This window comes from Aptenodytes forsteri, unplaced genomic scaffold (assembly GCF_000699145.1).
Source record: "Aptenodytes forsteri isolate BGI_AS27 unplaced genomic scaffold, ASM69914v1 Scaffold172, whole genome shotgun sequence".
Taxonomy (NCBI): domain Eukaryota; kingdom Metazoa; phylum Chordata; class Aves; order Sphenisciformes; family Spheniscidae; genus Aptenodytes; species Aptenodytes forsteri.
The window spans coordinates 10,811,583-10,830,993 of record NW_008795018.1 but is presented as its reverse complement, the minus strand read 5'-3'; the positions used below and the strand labels follow the sequence as shown (position 1 = coordinate 10,830,993).

The 19,411-nt window shown below is 38.1% G+C and overlaps 1 protein-coding gene across 1 annotated transcript in view; it reads left to right on the top strand.

The window, feature by feature from the left end:
- CDK14 (cyclin dependent kinase 14) overlaps positions 1 to 19,411 on the top strand; it is a 243,004-nt gene that overhangs the window by 7,038 nt on the left and 216,555 nt on the right. The window contains exons 2-3 of the mRNA XM_019471112.1: positions 4,298 to 4,392; positions 15,756 to 15,835. Coding sequence (XP_019326657.1) covers positions 4,298 to 4,392; positions 15,756 to 15,835 — 175 coding nt within the window. The remainder of the gene's footprint in view (positions 1 to 4,297; positions 4,393 to 15,755; positions 15,836 to 19,411) is intronic.

Here is a 19,411-nt window from a genome sequence, read left to right as displayed (position 1 = left end):
CCATCCCTGGAGGTATTTAAAAGACGTGTAGATGTATTGCTTAGGGACATGGTTTAGTGGTGGATTTGGCAGTGCTAGGTTTACGGTTGGACTTGATGATCTTAAAGGTCTTTTCCAACCTAAACGATTCTATGATTCTATGTCAGTGTTTTAGAGGGTTAAAAAGCAGTAAGGAGGAGTAAGAAGAAAGGAAAATTAATAGTGGTAGAAGTATTGTAATGTTAGAGCTTCAAAAAGTAGCTTTGAACAAACATTTATCAAAATATGTGCGTTCAGCCAAAATTAGCTGAAATTCAGCTAAAATTAGTACTCTCTTCTGTTGAGAAATCTTGTCTGGGTCAAACTGGAGGATTGCACCAGCTTTCTAAAATATAGGAGAACTTCTTGCGAGTCTGCTGCTTGTGAGGTATGTCACTGGCTGATGTAAGCCCTGTACGTCTGACTGGATACGCTGACGTATCCAGCTCTGGATATGTCTCGCTTGCTATGTGTATTTCAATCAACCACATCATAGGCAGAATATGGGACTCTTGTGACTCAATAAACACAAATCTCTGTGTGTATGTATTCCCATATATTTTATCGGAAAGAATAAAATACTTTAAAAGAAGAAATTACACTTAAAAGTGAATTTTCAATGTTTGATTTTAATATTAGCATTTGTTAAAAAAAAATTGGTACCATAGTCTTGCTGTAACAAGGCATATTTTTTTAACAGAAATGGTTGAAAAAGATAAACTAATGTGGAGAAATCTGAATAACAAAATTCATGGCCATGAAGCTGAAAAAATAACTATATGAAAGGGGGAGTGCAATAATAAAGTAGGCTGAAATGGTTATAATTTTCAGCAGTCACATGGCACTTCAAATTATTTAGATCGCTTCCATAGCCCTTTATTTAGATCCCTTTAAGCTTAAAACTTAAGTTTTGCAAAGTTTTGTATTTTTGCATTATCTCAGTCAGTCTTCGCCTCCTTTATAATCCAGAACTAAAAGGGAAGGTAAGAAGTGTCTGAACTTCTTACCTTTATAAGCAATTTGTAACTGTAAGTTTGAATTAATGTGTGAGGCTTCATTTAAAAAAAAAAAATTGAGAAAATGTTGGGGAAATGGTAAATATGTTCCTTCATTTTCTAAAGTAATTGCATGTGCTGAGTGAGATCTGTCTTGGTGTTTCATTAAGAAAAGTCATGCAAATTAGTTTGCAAAGTCTTCTGCTGCCTCAGAATTTATTTAATTTTTTTTTTTTGTAAAATCCTCTGAAGTGCTTTTCTACATCAGATGATACCTTCAAAAATTGTAAGCCTTTTAAGATTACAAATGCAAGGAAAAATTACGTCCATTTTCACAAAGGGAGATCTAACAGTGTGAAAAGATGGGGAATCCCATCTAGTGATCCAGTTGGAATAGAGCTGAGCTCCACTGCGGAGGTGCTGTAACCAGGGAAGAGTAGGGTATCAGCCATGTGTTTTTACTGCACATGGGACAAGCGGTGCCTAATGGGTTGGGTTTCTGGTTGTTTTCTGGTTGTTTCTGGTCTGCTCTTACCTAGCATGAGCAGGCACCAGACAAATGATTCGGGCTGCTTGGGGAGGGTGGCAGGTCAGCCTTGCTGCTGCAGAGCTGAGCCCTGGGGCACTGCGTGGGATTGCCCCTGAGGCCAAGACAGTCGAAACCAGCACCTCTTTTGTAAGATCAGGAGTGAGCTGTCCTCCTGGTTCCGCCAGTGCGAGCTTTTAGCATGTTGCACGTTCTCAGTGAGGATGCAGCAGCTTCCAGGAGGAGAGTGAGTCAAAAGGCATGACCTTAAATCCGTGCTTCTGGCAGCTGGAGTACGGAGAAATGAACTTGAGGTTGTAGGAATAATTGCTGTTGATGATTTACTGTGTGGTAATGGATTAAAGGCATCCTGTTTCCTATCAAGATCTTAAGGCATTACAAGTTGTTGTGACCTTTATATTATGGTTTCCAGTGGTATAAAAGTAAATCTCAGTGTGAAAATAGGAATGGGTGTGAAACACATGTATAAACTCTGTCCTTTTTTTCTTCTTCACCCTATGAGGAAAGCAACAGTGGACCATTCCCTGTTAACTGGGGCAGCATTTCCACTCCAAAGCAAGCTGCTCATTATGTGTTTACTGCAGCCTGCAATTTGGGAATCCCTCTTCTTTATATGGGAGACACTTAAACATCTAAATGCTTTTTTTCTGTAGTTTTGTAATGTTGCATTAGTCATAATTGGATACTTACATGAAAAAGCTACTTGAATAAATATTTTAGTCACCTCTATTACTGACATCTGTAATAAAACTTTGATTAAAAAAACCAAAAATTTCGTTTCTAACCAGGCAGAATGCCTTTTGAAGCACAGATTGGGAGCCGAGAATATTACTGCCTTATCTATAATGAAGTGGTCCAAATAACGTAACAGAAAAGAAATCTGAGGGTTCCCATATGACATATTTTCCTCAGTCTGTTCATATTTAGGAATTGGATAGCAAAATAATAGGTCATTCTGTGTATTGGAGGGAGATGGAAGGGCTCGGTTTTGCAAACATACATGTGTATATCCTGATACCATTCAATAGAAAGCTGGGATCTTGGTCTCAAAAAAGGGGTATACATGCCAAAGTGCCAGAATTATGTCTTAGGACAAACGTAGAATTGTTGAGTAAAGAGAATTTTTGTATTTTCTGGCTAATGGTTAAATGCGTATAGTGGAGAGGTATGAGGTACCAAGTCATCTTACCTGGGATGCTCTTGTCTGTTTAAATAGAAGTAATTTTTAGGCTCAGTTGATTTAAAACTTTCGACCATGGTTTTAAAGGAATTTACATACAGATGTGTCCTGCACTGTGATGTTTGTCTCCTTTAAAAAAAATGAAACTTGAGTACTTTTTGTAAATTAGGCGTAAGATCCTATATGTGAGCGTACACTGTGTGCAGCTGCGCATGGCTTAGAGTCTCCCAGTTGAATTCAACCCTAAACGTGCTGGATTTGCTTGGCTGCTTTTCTTTGTAGCGTTGTAACAAGAGTACTAACAAATCGGGCCCTGCATCTGATTAGAGCACCAGCAATGACACTCCAAAATTTCTCCTCTATACTCTTTTGGTTGGTTTAGGTACAGGACATCTGAGCACTGTAGCCTGAAATATAAGTAGATAATGCTGGGGGCAGCTGCAGGTTGGTTTTTTGCAGTGTCCTTCTGGTCTTGGAGGGGAAAATAAAAAGCCCTTTCCTTCCAGACAACTGGAAAATGGGGAAATATGGGAAAATGGGATACACTTCAAAAAACTCAAACATTTTCCAAGAACTTCATCAGAGAGTTGTGTACAAAAATGCTTATCTGCAATGCTTCCAAGTACTACTTTTTGTAAAAGTTAGATATTATGTTGCATCATTTGGAATAGCATTGTTTCATAGAATAAAAATCTGGAAACATAATTTATGCAATACTATTCCTCGTAATACACCCCCCCCCATCTTTCCAAATGAATCATTTTCATGTCAGGTGAATTTCTGTTTTTGCAGCGCTGTGGTGTTCTCTGTTAGGAGTGTGTAAAAGTGGGGCAAGTACCAGTCTGTATACTTGCTACTTGATAGCAAGTAGCCAGCTGAGCTATCTGGCCCTTTGAGCAAGAATCAGCACTTAGCTTGGTTCAAATTCAGACCTTTCACTTAGGCTGCAGATATTAAGGCTACAGGATTTTATTCAACTATGCTGCATATACCTGCTTACGGTATAATTATAACCATAAGCTGAAGACTGTAAATATAATTCAGAAACAAGGTACTCTCTTTAAATGTGCTTTCCTGTAGTATTTTGACCACTGTCTGAACAATGGTTGATGTACCGGGGTGGGCTTTAGTCTAAAAAATAAAAAATAAAAAAAAAATTAAGCAGCTCTTTTAATCTGATTTTGTAGGGCAGATTAAGACTGTTGCTTAGATCTTTTACAAAGATAAGATGGCTTAGTTGTTAATGATCTTTCTCCCTGTGTGAAGTGATATATGTGAAAAATAAAACAGAAACATCACTTTGATTAAGAACAAAATCCTTTTGATAGTTCCAGTGATGTAAGTATATGGTTGATATCGGCAACCACCATCTGGGGTGTTGAATGATGTTTGTTTCATTAGCTCTGCTATTATTTTTTTTTTTTTATTGTTGGCTGCTGAAAACCTGCAGGTCTATGAGTTTTGATAATGACGTTTGCTCTCTAAAGGCTGAATCAAAGCACTTAATGTTGTGGGTGCAATATATGCTGAAAGGTCCTGTTTTTTTGTTCTGTTTAGCCTACAAGCCCCAAGTTTGGAAAAGCAGACTCATATGAAAAACTGGAAAAGCTAGGGGAAGGATCTTATGCTACAGTATACAAAGGGAAAAGCAAGTAAGTGGTGGTTTGTTTCATTTAATTTTGTGTGTAAATGCAGATAAGCAGAAGGTATTAACTGATGTTGCTGCGCTTGTACAGAGATCCCCATGAATGAATGCAGACTGCTACTGACTGCCATGTGCTCTAGTGAAAGAGGCTGAGACCGTATTGCGTAGGTAACATACTACCTTCACAGCAGAACAAGATGAGATCCTGTCTTGTTAATCTGATGTTTTGTTTGTACTTTAATGTTGTACTACTTTCTCAATATCCATACCAAATTAAATGTAAGATATTTGATTTTTAGGGGTAAGAGCACAATATACTGTCAAGTAGATTTCTCTGATGTTCTGAGAGCAATGCTGAATATATGCAATGAGTTTGTTAGTCTTTTGTTTGTCATTATTAAAAAGCTTGAATAAAATAACATGAAGGCAATGAATGTAATTTTGCAGTACTGTAAGTTCATTTTGTTTACAAGAGTTTATTTACAATCGTTGCAACTACTCCACCTCAAAATAATCTACTGTCTACATGTCAAATGTTTATTGTTTTCAGCCACTTTAAGGTTATTTGTTGCAACTTTTTTTATCCTCAGTGCTCTAAGTGCTTCTATATTGTATAAAATAACTCAGTAAACAAACTTAAAATATACTTCTTGAGCTAATGCTTCAAGTTAGCATTAGATAAATCTCAGCTGAGATTTATCTTTTCAAGAGCAGTGTCTTGTGCAAGTTCATGTATTTAATCAAGTTTTCATAATCAAATTTTCAATAATAATAAAGCAGTTCTGAGAGAGGGATCAGGTACGTGCAATATCTTTATTTAAAAACTTTGTCTAGTGAATGAGAGATGAGGCAACTTACTGTTCTCAGCAGAGAGAATATCATGACAGTCATGGGACAGAATGACTGCTGAAACAAGGAAATACGTGTTAACATTTTCCAGGGTCATTAAGTTAGGTAGGTACTGAAAATTATTTTTTCACTGAATATTTGTAATAAATCAGAATGAGGGGTGTCCTCATCTCTCAGTAGCTTGAGATTGATGAGCATAATGACAGCTGATATGAATAAAAACATGTTCTAAATGTAAAAGAAGTATTTACACATCTGCCATGCCAGTCCATGTATCGTCTTTCACTGGCAGCTTTCTTCAAGAAAATGCAGTTACGTTGTATTGTTAATGGTTCAGTTACGCATCAGCATAAGTTCCAGACATTATACATATGTAAGCTTTTTATTGGGGTCTACGTAATATGAGAAAACCATATAGATTTCAGCTTGTGCCTTATTACTAAAACCCTTTAAAAATCACAGCACGTATCTGGTGATAGTTATCCCATATGCCTTGGCTTTCAATAAGATTGTATTAAGGCAACAGGGTTGCTAGATGTCCCGTCAATCAGTGGAATAGACTGAAAGTTAAAGCAAAGCGCTTCCCTGAAACTATTTCATTCAGAAGTGATTTGTGAACGTGTTACAAAACATAGATTGGTTGGAAATATTCATTTGTTTTAGTAGAGATGACTGCAGATCTGTAAGAAATACTTCAATGATTTTAATGGTAGTCGAATAATAAATTGAAATTACTGGGCTCTCTGCATTCTCCATTATAAATAGCAAGCTCTGAATAAGTAGTGTGAATTATAACAATTATATATAACTTTATTCTGCTGCTTCGTAACATCTTTTGCAACGTCTTTAAAATGTATTTTGAAAAAAGTGTGTGTAACTAGACGGGGCTCTGAGCAACCTGATCTAGTTGAAGATGTCCCTGCCCACGGCAGGGGGGGTGGACTAGATGACCTTTAGAGGTCCCTTCCAACCTAAACTATTCTATGATTCTATGATTCTATAATGCATATGCAGAGAATATTCCTAATGTTACAGTAATATTCCTTCACCTGCTTAATTTTGTTTGGCTTACTTTTTTTTCCCCGCTGAGAGTTTAATAATTCCCATATTACACAGCACTGTCCAGATTCAGCACCTCCAGTCCAGACTTCTGTTTCTTGAGCTAAAGAAACAGTTGAACTACTTCACAGCAGGAAGAGGTTATTCCTTAAGAACAGATAGCTACAGGGGCTATCTGCTATTTCTAAAGGAGTTGTTGGTTGAGGTAATGTGGCCCTGTTACCTCTTCTGTCCCCGTGAGAAACTTGAGTAGTCTCTGGCCTGGATGATATACCCAAAGAAGAGAGAGCATCACTGCTACCACGTAGTATTGGGGAAGACAGATGGGCGGGGGGGCGAATAGATGGACCAATGTTGGCTCCGGCCATTCCATGAGAGCCTAACTTTGCTGCTGCTTTTCTGGCAGATTGGCTCTGACTGTTTATAGCTTTATCTAAAATGATACAGGAATAGATACAAAAATTTTTTTCTAGCACCTGATGTAGGTACGTAGGGTGAGACTGTGATACGCATCACTGTGTTCCCCTGGCTACAGGCTCAGTGGGAAGAAAAATGAGCAAAACGGGTCAAAAGAGGGCTGTTTGTTTTGGCATGTGCCCAGTTTTGACTGCTGAAGGATTAAGCCCTTCGTGGACACCGCAGAACACAGATATGATCTGTATTTGGAAAAGCTGGTAATACTTGCACAACAAGTGTGTTTTGGTCAAAATGTTTGAGAATCCCTGATTCTCAACCAATTCTAATGCTTGGCTTTCTCATTTTGCCAAAATGTTTCTGAGATATGTCCTTAACTGTAGTGGAAGATGGAGAATTTAACATCAGATTGAGCTGGTTTGAATGACGCTTTGTACTCAGAATTATTGCGCTTAATATTTATCACCAGCTGCATGTGACAAGTAGTGGGGTTTGTTTTTTTCTTTTTTAAAATGCATTACCTGAGATATATTTCATCCTTTTAAATTATTTCCCCTGCTGATCATAATGATGGAATAAAAAATTGATGGTCCTAGCTTACTATTTGAAAAGACTAAAAGATACATACCTGCCTCCAAAGACACAAAATCAGCCATTCCTTTCCTAAAATTTAAAATAATGTGTGCAGTAACTTGCTTTCAGGGCAAGCCTGGCTTTTTACAACTTGGAGCAGGGTCAGCGGTACCAAGCCCTTGCCTTCCTATCAAACCTGTTACTTCTCTGTCTATTTAAGTATTTGTGGCAGTATCCCAGGAAAGTGAAATGAAGTGGGCTAATTCCTCTTACTGGATGATGGATTTCTCTTTTTGTAGTCAGATAAAAATGATTCCCTGGAGTGAGGAAGAGTGAATGGGACTGTGTTATTGAGGAAAGTGAAGCAATATTCTCTTAGGCTGGGCTTTTTTGTTTGTTGGAGAAATAGCCAAGCAGCCATTTGTTTCTGGCTGATGGTTGCATCAATAGGCAAATTTATTTGATTTCATGTGTTGCACATCAGGTGTGCGTAATGAAACTCATCTTGGCATGTTCATTTTCTACTTTTGTTCAGGTTAGATTCTCACGTTACTTTATTGTATAAAATCCCAAGAGGCTGCTTACTGCATGAAATTCAGATCACTTTGAAGGGATTTCTGCTTTTTTTTTTTTAAATTTAAAATTTTGGAGAATTAGGCCTAGTAGTTTACTGATAATGCTGTAAAAAATGATGCAAGTTCCATTGACTAACGCTGTGAACGTTTGCCATGCGATAGGCGCAAGGCAGTAGGTGCCTTTTGAAGTCTTCTATCATTTTATTTTGCGGTTGAGCTGAAGAAGTGCTGTCTGTCTGTATCGACACGTATATCTTCCTGCTGCCATTGACCTTCTTCCCTTCTTGATTATAAATTTACTGGAACGTACAGCAATGCGATCTGGCTTGATCTCTGGCACATAAACGTTGGTGTGAGTTATGAGAGTCTGGAGACGAAGCTGGTGACAGCACAGAGGAGCTGCTGCCAACCAGAGCCCCGTACAAAGCAGTGTGGAGGCCTTGCATCTCTGCACTGGGAACTCTGCATATTGTACTTAAGGGGAAAACCTGTGCTTTTGGCAATATTATGAGTTGGCATGGTTTCTGTCCTCTCCTCCCACTGTGTCCAATTGCCCTTCAAGGCAAAGAATTAAAAAAGATTACCTTGGTTAAAGCGATGTGATCTGTGACTGCTGCTTGCACAGCATGTGTCTGTGTTTTGAGAGGCAAGCCAATGGTATCTCCATTGCTTCTGCACCGCTATGATCTCGATCTCCTTCTTGCTCGTCCATGTGATTTTTAGTGTACCTTTACTTTTTTTTGGCACCTGTACTAAGTTTCACGTGCTCAAAGTATTGCAAAAATGTGTAGAATTTGTAACAGAGAGCTCAATCAACACATTTTTGCTTAATTTCCCTACCACAAAATTACACCATTTCAATTTATCCCTAATAAAATGCTTGTCCTAATAAATTCTGGTCCCTATCCCTTTTAACTATTAGTATGAGAAATTGGTAGAGTATTGAGCAGAGCACAGAAGAAGCTGATGCTGTCAATGAGAGCTCAAAGGCTGCAGAGGTGTAGGGCAGTCCTTCAGTCGAGGTACTTCTCCCATTTCTGCTTGAAATCTGAATTTTGTGTGTTTAAGGTGATTCTAACGTGTACCCAAAGATGAAAGGTATTTTTTCAGGTAGCCAGGGCATTTTACATTTTGCCTCCATCAAAGGCAATACCTTTTACTATTCACCTGAAAATCAATAGGGAGTTCATGGTATAAAGAGCGGATCTTAGAGAGAAATCATGCTCAGGAGGGCAGGCACCATGCTCTGCACCAGCTGCGGTTTCCATGCGGTGTTATTCTTGGAGCAGCAGGGAATATTTGAATGATCATCGGGAACTACCTGTATTTGTTGTTGGCATGATGTATTGTAGTATGCATTATGAATATATAGCTGACCATCATATTTCATATCTATGTTTGTGGATGGCTGCTCACAAGAAAAAGGATGACTTAAGTATTTGGATTTTTATATTTATAATGCTGAAACCTTCACTGAGGATGACTAACAGGGCTAAATGCTCTTCTGACTTTTTTTTTAAGTTGCAGAATTTCTTTTACTTGTCATGAAACCTCCATGATGCTTTCATTGTCTTTTCTTTTGTTTTATGTGCAATCTATTGCAGTGCTGTAGGCTTCGGATGACCTGAAGAACTTGCCATGGTTTTGTCTGTCATGCTGTAGCTTTTTAGTCATTCTCCTAGCTTTACTCCATGCCCATGTGTGGTGGTGTGTTCACATGCTGATATGTTTCATGTGCAACAGTCCAGTTCACAGATAATATTTTCCTCATGTTTTGGCCAATTTATTTAGACTGAATATTTCAAAATTGCTCTGGTTCATGTTGCCTTAGTGACCTAAACTTTCTGAACCTTTTCTTTTCTTTCTTGCAAACTGTGTGAAATCAGTATTCATCTACAAATGAAACTCTTTTCATCTGAGGATACCAGATGGCTGGAAAGGGAATATATATTCATGGATTATGAAAAGGCACTTTATGGTTACCTACTAGAGCTTCCCATTTTTTTTCTCCTCCCCCCCCCCCCCCCCCATTTTTTTTAACTGATGTGCTTAACTGATTTTTGTAGGCTGCTTTTTACTATACATTTTAAAGTCATGAGATGGGTTTATAAAATATGTACATAGATGCTTTTAAAAAATCTCTAGCATTGTAAATCTTTAATAAAAACAATAGCTTCAAGTTGAACTAGATGCAAAACTAATGATAACTAGATGTTGAACTAAAATGCCAAATGGAAAAAATTATTAGTGTAAGTACCAAAATAAGTTGCTAAGATTCTAACTAGAAGATGAATCATTGACTATATTGATCACTTACTGAGTGACCTTCTCAGTGTTTAAAAGAAATACTGGAAGATTTTTCCTCTATAGTTGTATATATAAAGAGAACATTACACTATATATGCTGTGCTTCAACCTGCAAAGCAGTTTACAGAGGTGACAGCATTATTATCTCTTGTGGCAAGGGACAAAACTGAGGAAAGAAAATCTAGTATATTACATACCCAGGATTGCACAGGAAAATGTGGTAGAAAAACTAGGATAGAACATAGTTATACTGGATATAAGTGCTAAAAGTTATTGGATAGTAATTTATTGGGACTGACACATATATGCATGATTGGAATGGTAGAGCAAACGCTGAAGTAATTTGCCATCTAAATGCCATTACGCACCAATGTATTTTCCAGCTAGCTGTGGAATGGCATCTCTCAGAAGATCCCCTGTGACTGTCGGTGTGCAGAGTTGTAAGAGGCCACTTTACTTATAAGCGATACCACTATGGTTGTCTTCGAATTCTCTTTATATGAAAATCAGTTCTTTATAAGAAAATCAGTGGGACCTAAAGAGATGCGAGGTATATGGAGGAGGACCGGTGCTGTGCATGGCTCTCGCTGCTGCCAGTCCCAAGTGATTTGCTTCCAGCAGGCGTGAGTCAAGTGCAGCCCCTGTGCTTAGATGAGGAGCTGATTAGTTTGAACTGAATGATGTAGGCTGGGAGGTAGGGACGAGGGACCTGGAGGTAAATGCTCTGATGCTGCTCACCTGCTCCTGTTCAAGTGAGGGCTGCCATATTGTTTGTATGAGACTGCATTGAGTCCTGTGAAGAACAGGATCCCTGAGTTCCAGTAACAACACTAATTAATAATTTAAGTCCTTCATCTCTCTCGGAACTCTTTGATCTTCTATTTTTCAGCCCTAATAAATGTCAGCATTATGAAGTATCTTTAATCCACTGGCTTCTTCTAAAACAAGGTAACTTTTGTTTAGGATGGAGGTTAAAAGATGGTGGGAGTCAAAAAGAGAAATTGAGGGGCCATGTTAGTCCCTTGAATATTTGCACCATAGGGCTTTAGTGGGACTGTAAGTGTTTTTTGTAAACTACAAATGTAAGTCCTTTTCAGTAACAGAAATATAATATAAACCATGTTTACACTGAACTGTCTTTTATGATAATGATTAAAAGAAGTGTTTCCCTCAATGTGGAATTAGTTACTCATTGGTAGAATAATCAGAGGTGACTAAACCTACAGTGAATTTGCCTCTGTCAGGTTTCTTCAAAGGAAAATTCTGGCAGAGCCTGGTTTCATTAGGCCACCATGGTCTGTTTGGGGTTTTAGACGTCTGTTTGTGACATTAATATCACTACAGAGTAGATCTAATTAGATATTGTCAGGGTTTGATCATCAAACTTTGAGCTTTTCGTGTAAATGAATATTTAACAATTGAGAGTTACTTTTCTTCATAAAAATTAGTTTCTTGAAATGTGTGTCACAAATAAGAGCATCGTCCCAATACCATCTACTGATTTTTCTTTGCAGAAATGTTCCCAAGCTTAGCACTTGCTCAAGTTATAAACTCAGCCTCAACTCCAGCCAGTGGTAAAACTCTATTAAATAAACAGATTGAAATCAGAGTGGCAGATTTTGTTAACTGACTCTTAAATTTATTATATTTAGAACATTTATTGCATCTAAATATAACTGAAGAACTTGAGAAAATAGTGTTATTGTACTCTTTTGTTCTCTATGTGGCGTCGTCAACATCCCCAGCAAAACCAATAAGTCATCAGTTAGTTACTTTATATTCATCAGTATTCTGTGTTCTTAATGATGCATTAAAGCATTAAATCATTTCTAATCTTCTCTACTTTCTCATAAATGGTCATTTTTATAAGTGTATTTATTTTGGTAATGCTGATATGTGCTGGTTTAGAAAAGGCAGAATGACATATTAGCATTTTTTGTAATATTTGGCTCATTTGTGTTTTTTACAATATGCAGACTTTTACTATATGCCACATAAAACAATTTGGACTCATTTTTCTTTTGCCTTCATTGCATATAAAATCAGAAATTTATTAGAAGAGATTATGTAACCTCAATATGCTGAATTTCCATAAATTGGAAAACTGTCCATCAGCTGCTGGTGATTTGCCTAGAGTAAAGTAGCTTTGTGTGATAATTAGAGAGGCTTCAGGACTTTTGTCCTTTCTCTGAAGATTTTTGGATGAGAGAGAGAGAAAGAGAGAGCGCATTAGTTTAGGAAGGAGGACGGCTTGTAAGTTAGAAAACAGCAATTTTATAATCAATATTGTCCTTAATAGAAACTAATGAGGCAGTTGACAGGATGGACATAAGATGATAAGTGAAATCCTTGACCCAGTTAAGTGTATTGTTTTGAGAAGCTGTGAAACTGTTTACTTTGGACAGTGAGCAAGAGAGCTGGTTTAATGAATCCTGGATGTTAAAAGGGGCAGCAGCGTTGCCTTTTCACTGCCTAAAAGGCTGTCCACCTGTCAGTTTTTCTACTTGTATTTGAAAATAAGGAAAATACTGAGCATGCTTTGAAAGTTGTGGAAGACAAACATGAAGCAATATCTGGCAGGAATTCTGCTAACCTTATCTGACCACAACTGAAGACTGCAAAGACAAGTTCTGATAGGTTGTAGAGGTAATTTTCTCCAGGTTTCTCTTTTCAGTGTTGCTTCTAAGGAAATTGCCACATTATTTTGGCATGTCATCACAAGATTCAGGGCATAATTTCATGACATAGCTGGCTTGAACCCATGGCTTGTTGCTTCTCAAGAGGTGGTCCCAGTTCTTCTGATATATTTTCTAGTGTTTTTTTCTTTTAAAATGTGAAAAATGCCTTTATCATTTCTTAAAATATGATTTAGTTCTTCTAGAAAGGCCAGTCTTCTCCTGTTTAAGCTCCCTAAGCAGTCTCACTGTAGGGTCTAGCAGGAATGAGAGCAAATATGAGACAGTGGCAGGAGTGTGTGGCAGGGATTTAGCAGGAACAAGGCTATACCCTAAGGTAGCCCTCAGCTCATCTCTGCAGCATCATCTAACTGCATCCTGAGGTTGCATCAGTGGGAGAATAGTTAAAGGATGTGAATATACACACCTATCTTTTAATTGATGATACGTCATCATTTCTCACATTGCCAGATTTATACACTCCTGTTTATAGAAAATGAGCTGGAAAAAAAGGTTTTAACGACTGGGTAGTAAATGAGAATAAGGAGGCTGTTTTATTCTGGAAGTTATAGATTGATGTATTGGAGATAAATAATACTAAAGGGGAGAATGAAATCCCAGAGGAACACTACTTGAGATTAGTTCGATCATTTCGATAGTATTAAGATTTGCCATGATGTCTATCAAGATGATGGTAGGTACCAATGACAAAGTGGCAGTGATAACTAAATAGCATAGCCCACCTACTGTGTTTAATTGTGAATTCTTCGAAATGAGTTCCATACTATTGCTGTTTGTGTTATTTATTACTCTTAATGAATCAATGAAATGTAGAACTTCGGATTAAAAAGAACATAATCTACACAATGCTGCGTGCTATTTGCCTGTCTCTCTGGCAAGAGACTCCACATCCCTATTTCCTTAGTACCTCCTTGATCTGCTTTTTTCCGTTGTATTCTGCATTGCCTTCTCTGAACACAGCATCTGTCCTGTTCTTGATCTGCAAAATGATCTTGCTTTTCTTATTTAAATTTCTCCTGCACAGTTATTTCATCTATCATAAAATAATCAAGTTATCCAGGTGTCTAACTTATTTATATGTATGTGATAGGTAGGGTGGTGTGTTGACAGAGGAATTGAAAACTACACAGGTATATGAACCGCATGTCTGTCATCAGTCTTTCTACTTCTGCTTTTATTACGGTTTATTCTCCTGTCTGTGCATGACACATGAAGTTACTTGGGGCAAGGCTTATCTTCTTCTGATGCCAGAAGTCCTGTTTAAATCTAAACAAAAATATATGTAAGGCAATTATAAGGAGAAATCCAGATAATCCAGTAGGGTTAAGCTGATAATTATCTTTCAGCAGTGACTAGCGGCCTGAGACTTGAACTGGTGCCAGTCTGAAGTATTATGAATGTTGGAAGGTGATGAGTAAACCATCTTTTGATAACCAGGGTTTCTTAAGTTGCTCAGAGTCATTATGCAATGCCGTGTATAGGGCTAATGAGATTCTGGCAATTGTAAAAAGAATACAGTAGGGTTAAGCTGATAATTATCTTTCAGCAGTGACTAGCGGCCTGAGACTTGAACTGGTGCCAGTCTGAAGTATTATGAATGTTGGAAGGTGATGAGTAAACCATCTTTTGATAACCAGGGTTTCTTAAGTTGCTCAGAGTCATTATGCAATGCCGTGTATAGGGCTAATGAGATTCTGGCAATTGTAAAAAAAATAATTAGAAGAAACAATACGGTAGCCATCCTGTCACTGAAGTCATCTAACTACAAAAATTAAAAGCCTGAGGGAGAAGATGAATTCAGACTTGGTAGGTGTCTGTATCATCTTGCTTAGAAAAATTAATATATCTTCTACGGCCTGGTACAATAGGGAATTGCGTCCATGACTACAGGAGTGTGAAAGCTCCAGTGCTTCCTTGGGCTTTGTGGCTGTAAAGGCTAATTTTGCTTTTACAGAAAGAAATTGCATTATTATTATTATTATTATTATTATTATTTTGGCAACTGTGTTATGCCTTTTCGGTAATCTATCCTCACCATTGCTTGTCATACCTGGGGGGTCTGATAAAGTTTCAGAGTGAGTTTGTTAGAGTATGAGTTTGTTCTTGAGGAGGGTAATCGATACCAGTTTTTATCTTTCATTCAGTTTTTGTGAGATTTAATTTGGATAAACTGAGCCAACTGGATTTTTTTGCAAGGCCTTGAATGTGATTCATGCGTGGTGAAATTTGAATGCTAGAAGTGAAACTAGCCAAATAGATTTGAAACTAGAGTGACCTGTTGTGAAGTTTCGTCTCTTGGAGCACAAATTTTTTTTAATCTTATAAATGAGAGTCATTATAACCTAACACTAGCCTGGGCCATGTAGTCAAGAATGTACCTTAGGAACAATCCTGCCCTAACAGGAAATGGCCAGAATGACCTAAAAAATATTTCCCATCTCAGAGTTCCATAGCTTTTTGAGGGCAATAATTATGGGTGTGACGCAGAAGGAGACAATCAGTATAAATATGGATATAGTGCAAGTGGGGTAATGGAGGAAAATCATATGCTTTTTTCTTTGAACAATTTGATCAAATAAAGGACAGATACTTTAAAACCATATTTTACAATGTGATACTTCTTAACAAAGCTTTAGTTTAGTGCTGTGATAGAAAGGAAACAGACTGACTCACAGAAAACTGAGATCATTTCTTGGATTGCATCTGGGTGTGAAAGTATAAAGTTGACATTATGGAAGCTATGAAGTGTTTCTTACAGTGCTATAAATGAATCACTGGCATTGACAGGAAGAAATTGAATAAGTACATGATGGGAAACAAGTTCTATTATGAGAAATACTGTTTCTGCTTTAATTTTGTTTTTTATTTCTCCTTCCCCTCCCCTCTTTCCTTTTCAGGGTAAATGGAAAGCTGGTGGCATTAAAAGTGATTAGATTACAAGAAGAGGAAGGAACCCCATTTACCGCTATCAGGGAAGGTATGCACTCACATTTAATGATTATACATGGGTTTTTTTTGTAATTACATTGCACTTCTTATTTCTGTGCCACGCTATAGTGAATAGCTTGAGAATTCATATTATATGGTTATGTTCTCAGTAGGAAGAAACTTTGGTGCTTCAAAAACAAAGCCTCTGGTGTGGGAGTTCTTGTTAAAAGAATGCAATTCTGCCTCTGCTTTGGCTCCTCTTAGATTTACTATACAAATGAGTACTTAAGAGCATGTTTTAAGGTGGGTGTGAGAAGTCACTCTGGAAGATGAGGGAAATGTGTAAGTCTCGCTTCTTCCCTCCAGGCAGCACCTAAGATGAAGGTAGATGTAATTTTTCATATACCCGCAGCATGAAGCGAAAAAAAGCATTTCTTGATGAAGGCAATGGGAAGGGAGCAAAAATACAGGTGTCTTAGAAGCTGTGTGTAGTTTGGGACTAGCTTTTGTTTGTTTTTCCTTCCCCATGGACTCTAACTTGTGTGGCTTGGGAATGACTCTTATCTAGCGTGCTCGGAGATACCTGTCATGCTTTCTGCTCTGCTCCTTTATCCTTCCTTGTCAGCCCCTCGTGGTCCCTAGTGACAGCTGCTTTATCTGAGCCTGCCTGTGTCGAGCTCCTTTGCAGAAATTGCTGGATGTGCCTTCTCTGCATGGGCCTCTTCTGGTAGAAGGTACTAAAAATGAGCCTTGGTAGAGAAATAATAAACAATTTACCATCACACCACTGATTCAGACTCAGCTGAAGTTGGTAGCGAACTAAAGAGACGAGACCTTTGCAGCTTTTGAGGGACCTTTTAAAACTGTGCTGACTATCTTGGCCTAATTCCCGAAGTGGGATGAGCCAGGGAGGTACCAGAACATCAGCTCTCACAGAGTCCACAGCGTGGTCCTGCATGGGAGGTGCAATGGCTTTGTGGCCATTGCAGCCGCAGTCGCAGAAGCTGCAGCTCCCTTATCCCTCGCTCCTGCCTATGTTCCTGCAGCTGTCCATATGCTGTATGTCTGTCTGTACAATGAGCCCGTTTTGGGGGTGGACTGGGCAAAAAAAATCCACGTTGCGTGTGATTGACACTCTGAAGTTAGAAACGTTTAAAGTACTGTGGATTTCCATCCCAAGGTTGTGCATTTTAAAGGGGGCTCTTCACAAAGGAGGGAAAACCATGGGTGGCCAATTTATGAAGGAATTTCAGCAGTTCTTCTGTACTGCTTTGTTTGAGTAATAATTATTGAATGATCTGACACATTTATTCATTATACATTTTATCTGTGAGCTGTCTGTCCCCACAGCTGTGCCACGATAACAAGGTGTGCAGAGGGTTACAAGCACAGCTTTCAATATTTGTAATGCCGAGTTCAAGGCGTAACAGCCTGTGTTTCAAATATGTTTATTGTTATCTGGGTTTTTAGTTGATATAGTACTGACTTAATAAGAAAATAGTAGATACGGGTTTCTTGCGCCTTTTTAGTGACACTTAAAAGGTTTTTTAATGTGAGCTTGGTCTAGATGAAAGTTTATAGTGTTATAACTGTCAAATACAGTATAATGTGTTTTCCTTCATAGTTTGTTGTGTGAGCTCAGTATAAATAAGTATTCATTAGGAGCAAGACCAGAGATTTTTCCACTTGATTTTTTTTTAAATTATAAAGGCACGCTTGCATGAAAATACTTTTCACACTGTCATTGGAGAAGTTTTCCTTTTAGCTGTGACTACAGCACTGTGGTTGAAGCCAGTTAAAATACTTTAGTATTAGTAGAACAAAGAGCTTTTCTAGACAAGAGCTTAAAGTTATTAATTAATACATATTTTCTTAAGTATGCGGTGTCTCACTGATTTTGATGGGACTATATGCATCCATTGTATTTCTAAGTACTCATCTAGGCTGGGACTAGATCCAAAGAGTATTAGGCTAATGAGAGAGTTTTTTCTCGACTTTTGTAAACTCTTGGTTAGGTGGGGTCAAACTCAGGTTATAGGTTGTTTGTTTGTTTGTGGGTTTTTTTGGTAAATGTAATCCTGTCTCCTGGGTAGTGGAACTTAATTCAGATCCGTAGGAGCTATTAGTAGAAATGCAGTCTTGTATGTTTTATATCATGTAGAAGTCAGACATACATGATGTGTAAGATCGGAAGGGGAAAAATCTGTATTTAGTTAGGCTTTTCTGTTGTTTGTTTTAATTTTGTCAGAAACAGATATTAGGGCCAGAAAAGGACGGAAGGCTGTATTACGAATGTAACTTTCAGAAGGTAGCCTCAGCGATGTTGTGCCAGACCTGTATTTTTGATAGTAACGCTACAGCTGTGGACTTCACTAGCAGGACCTGAGGAAGCTGTTGCTTTCCTCTTCGCAGCATCTAATCTATCTTGGACATGCTGGGTTCTGTAATGCAGCCATGGCTGATCTTAACTACATGGGGGGGGAGAAATGCTTGTATAAGCTCTTGAAGTTATCTGATAAGTTTGAGACAGAAAAAGAGTAAGGACACTGTGTTAAGCAGATTTTTCTTTATCTCTGTTGGCTGGCTGAGGGCTCCAGCCCTATAATTTAGACCAGGACAATTAGAACAAGGATAAATACCACTGAAGATGAGATCAACTTCTAATTTCAGTTATCTGAGGAGTAGTGTTGCCCTAATAAAAAAATGCATGTATGGTATCATGAGCCAGAGGTCTGTTGGAGGGCGTTTCTTTCCAAAGTCTTTCATCATGGAGAAACCAGGCAGGTTTTGACCTTTACTTATTCCTTATTTTCTAATTTTCCATCAATGCAAGGCAAATTCAGGCAGAAGTCTAGTTATTTATAAATTAAAACTACTGTAAGTACATTGTTTAACATTTCTCATGGCTCCTTGTGTAAAGCAGTGAGAGAAAATAAGATTCCTGCGCTGTGCTCCTAATGGGGATGCTGTGTGATGTTAATTAGGGGGAAGTTACAGGCTGAAATCTTAAGCAGTGGTCATGCTGAGGGGAATTTTGTAGCTGTCTCTGTACAGGGAAGCTATTGTTACTGTTGTGACAGCAGCAGAATGAAGCTCAAAGAAAAACAATGCTACAAAGAAAAAAGACTAACAGAAGTAGGAAAATGCAGGATATAAATATGGAACATGTGACTGCGGAAACAAGCACTAACTTGGTTGAAACAAAAAATGGAAGGAAAAGTAAAAAAAAAATCCCCCAGTAAAGCTGCGTAAGAAAAATCATAGTTACTGTTAATGACTGGGAGAGGTTTAGCTGAAACTTTGATTAAAGCTTATAAAGTAATTCTGCTTTTACAGCAGATGTGGGTTTGTGTCTTCTACCATTTATCAAAGTTACATAGGTTTGAATGAAAATAGAATCATAGAATCATTAAGGTTGGAAAAGACCTCTAAGATCATCGAGTCCAACCGTCGACCTAACACCACCATGTCCACTAAACCATGTCCCTAAGCGCCTCATCTACATGTCTTTTAAATACCTCCAGGGATGGGGACTCAACCACTTCCCTGGGCAGCCTGTTCCAATGTTTCACCACTCTTTCAGTAAAGAAATTTTTCCTTACGTCCAATCTAAACCTCCCCTGGT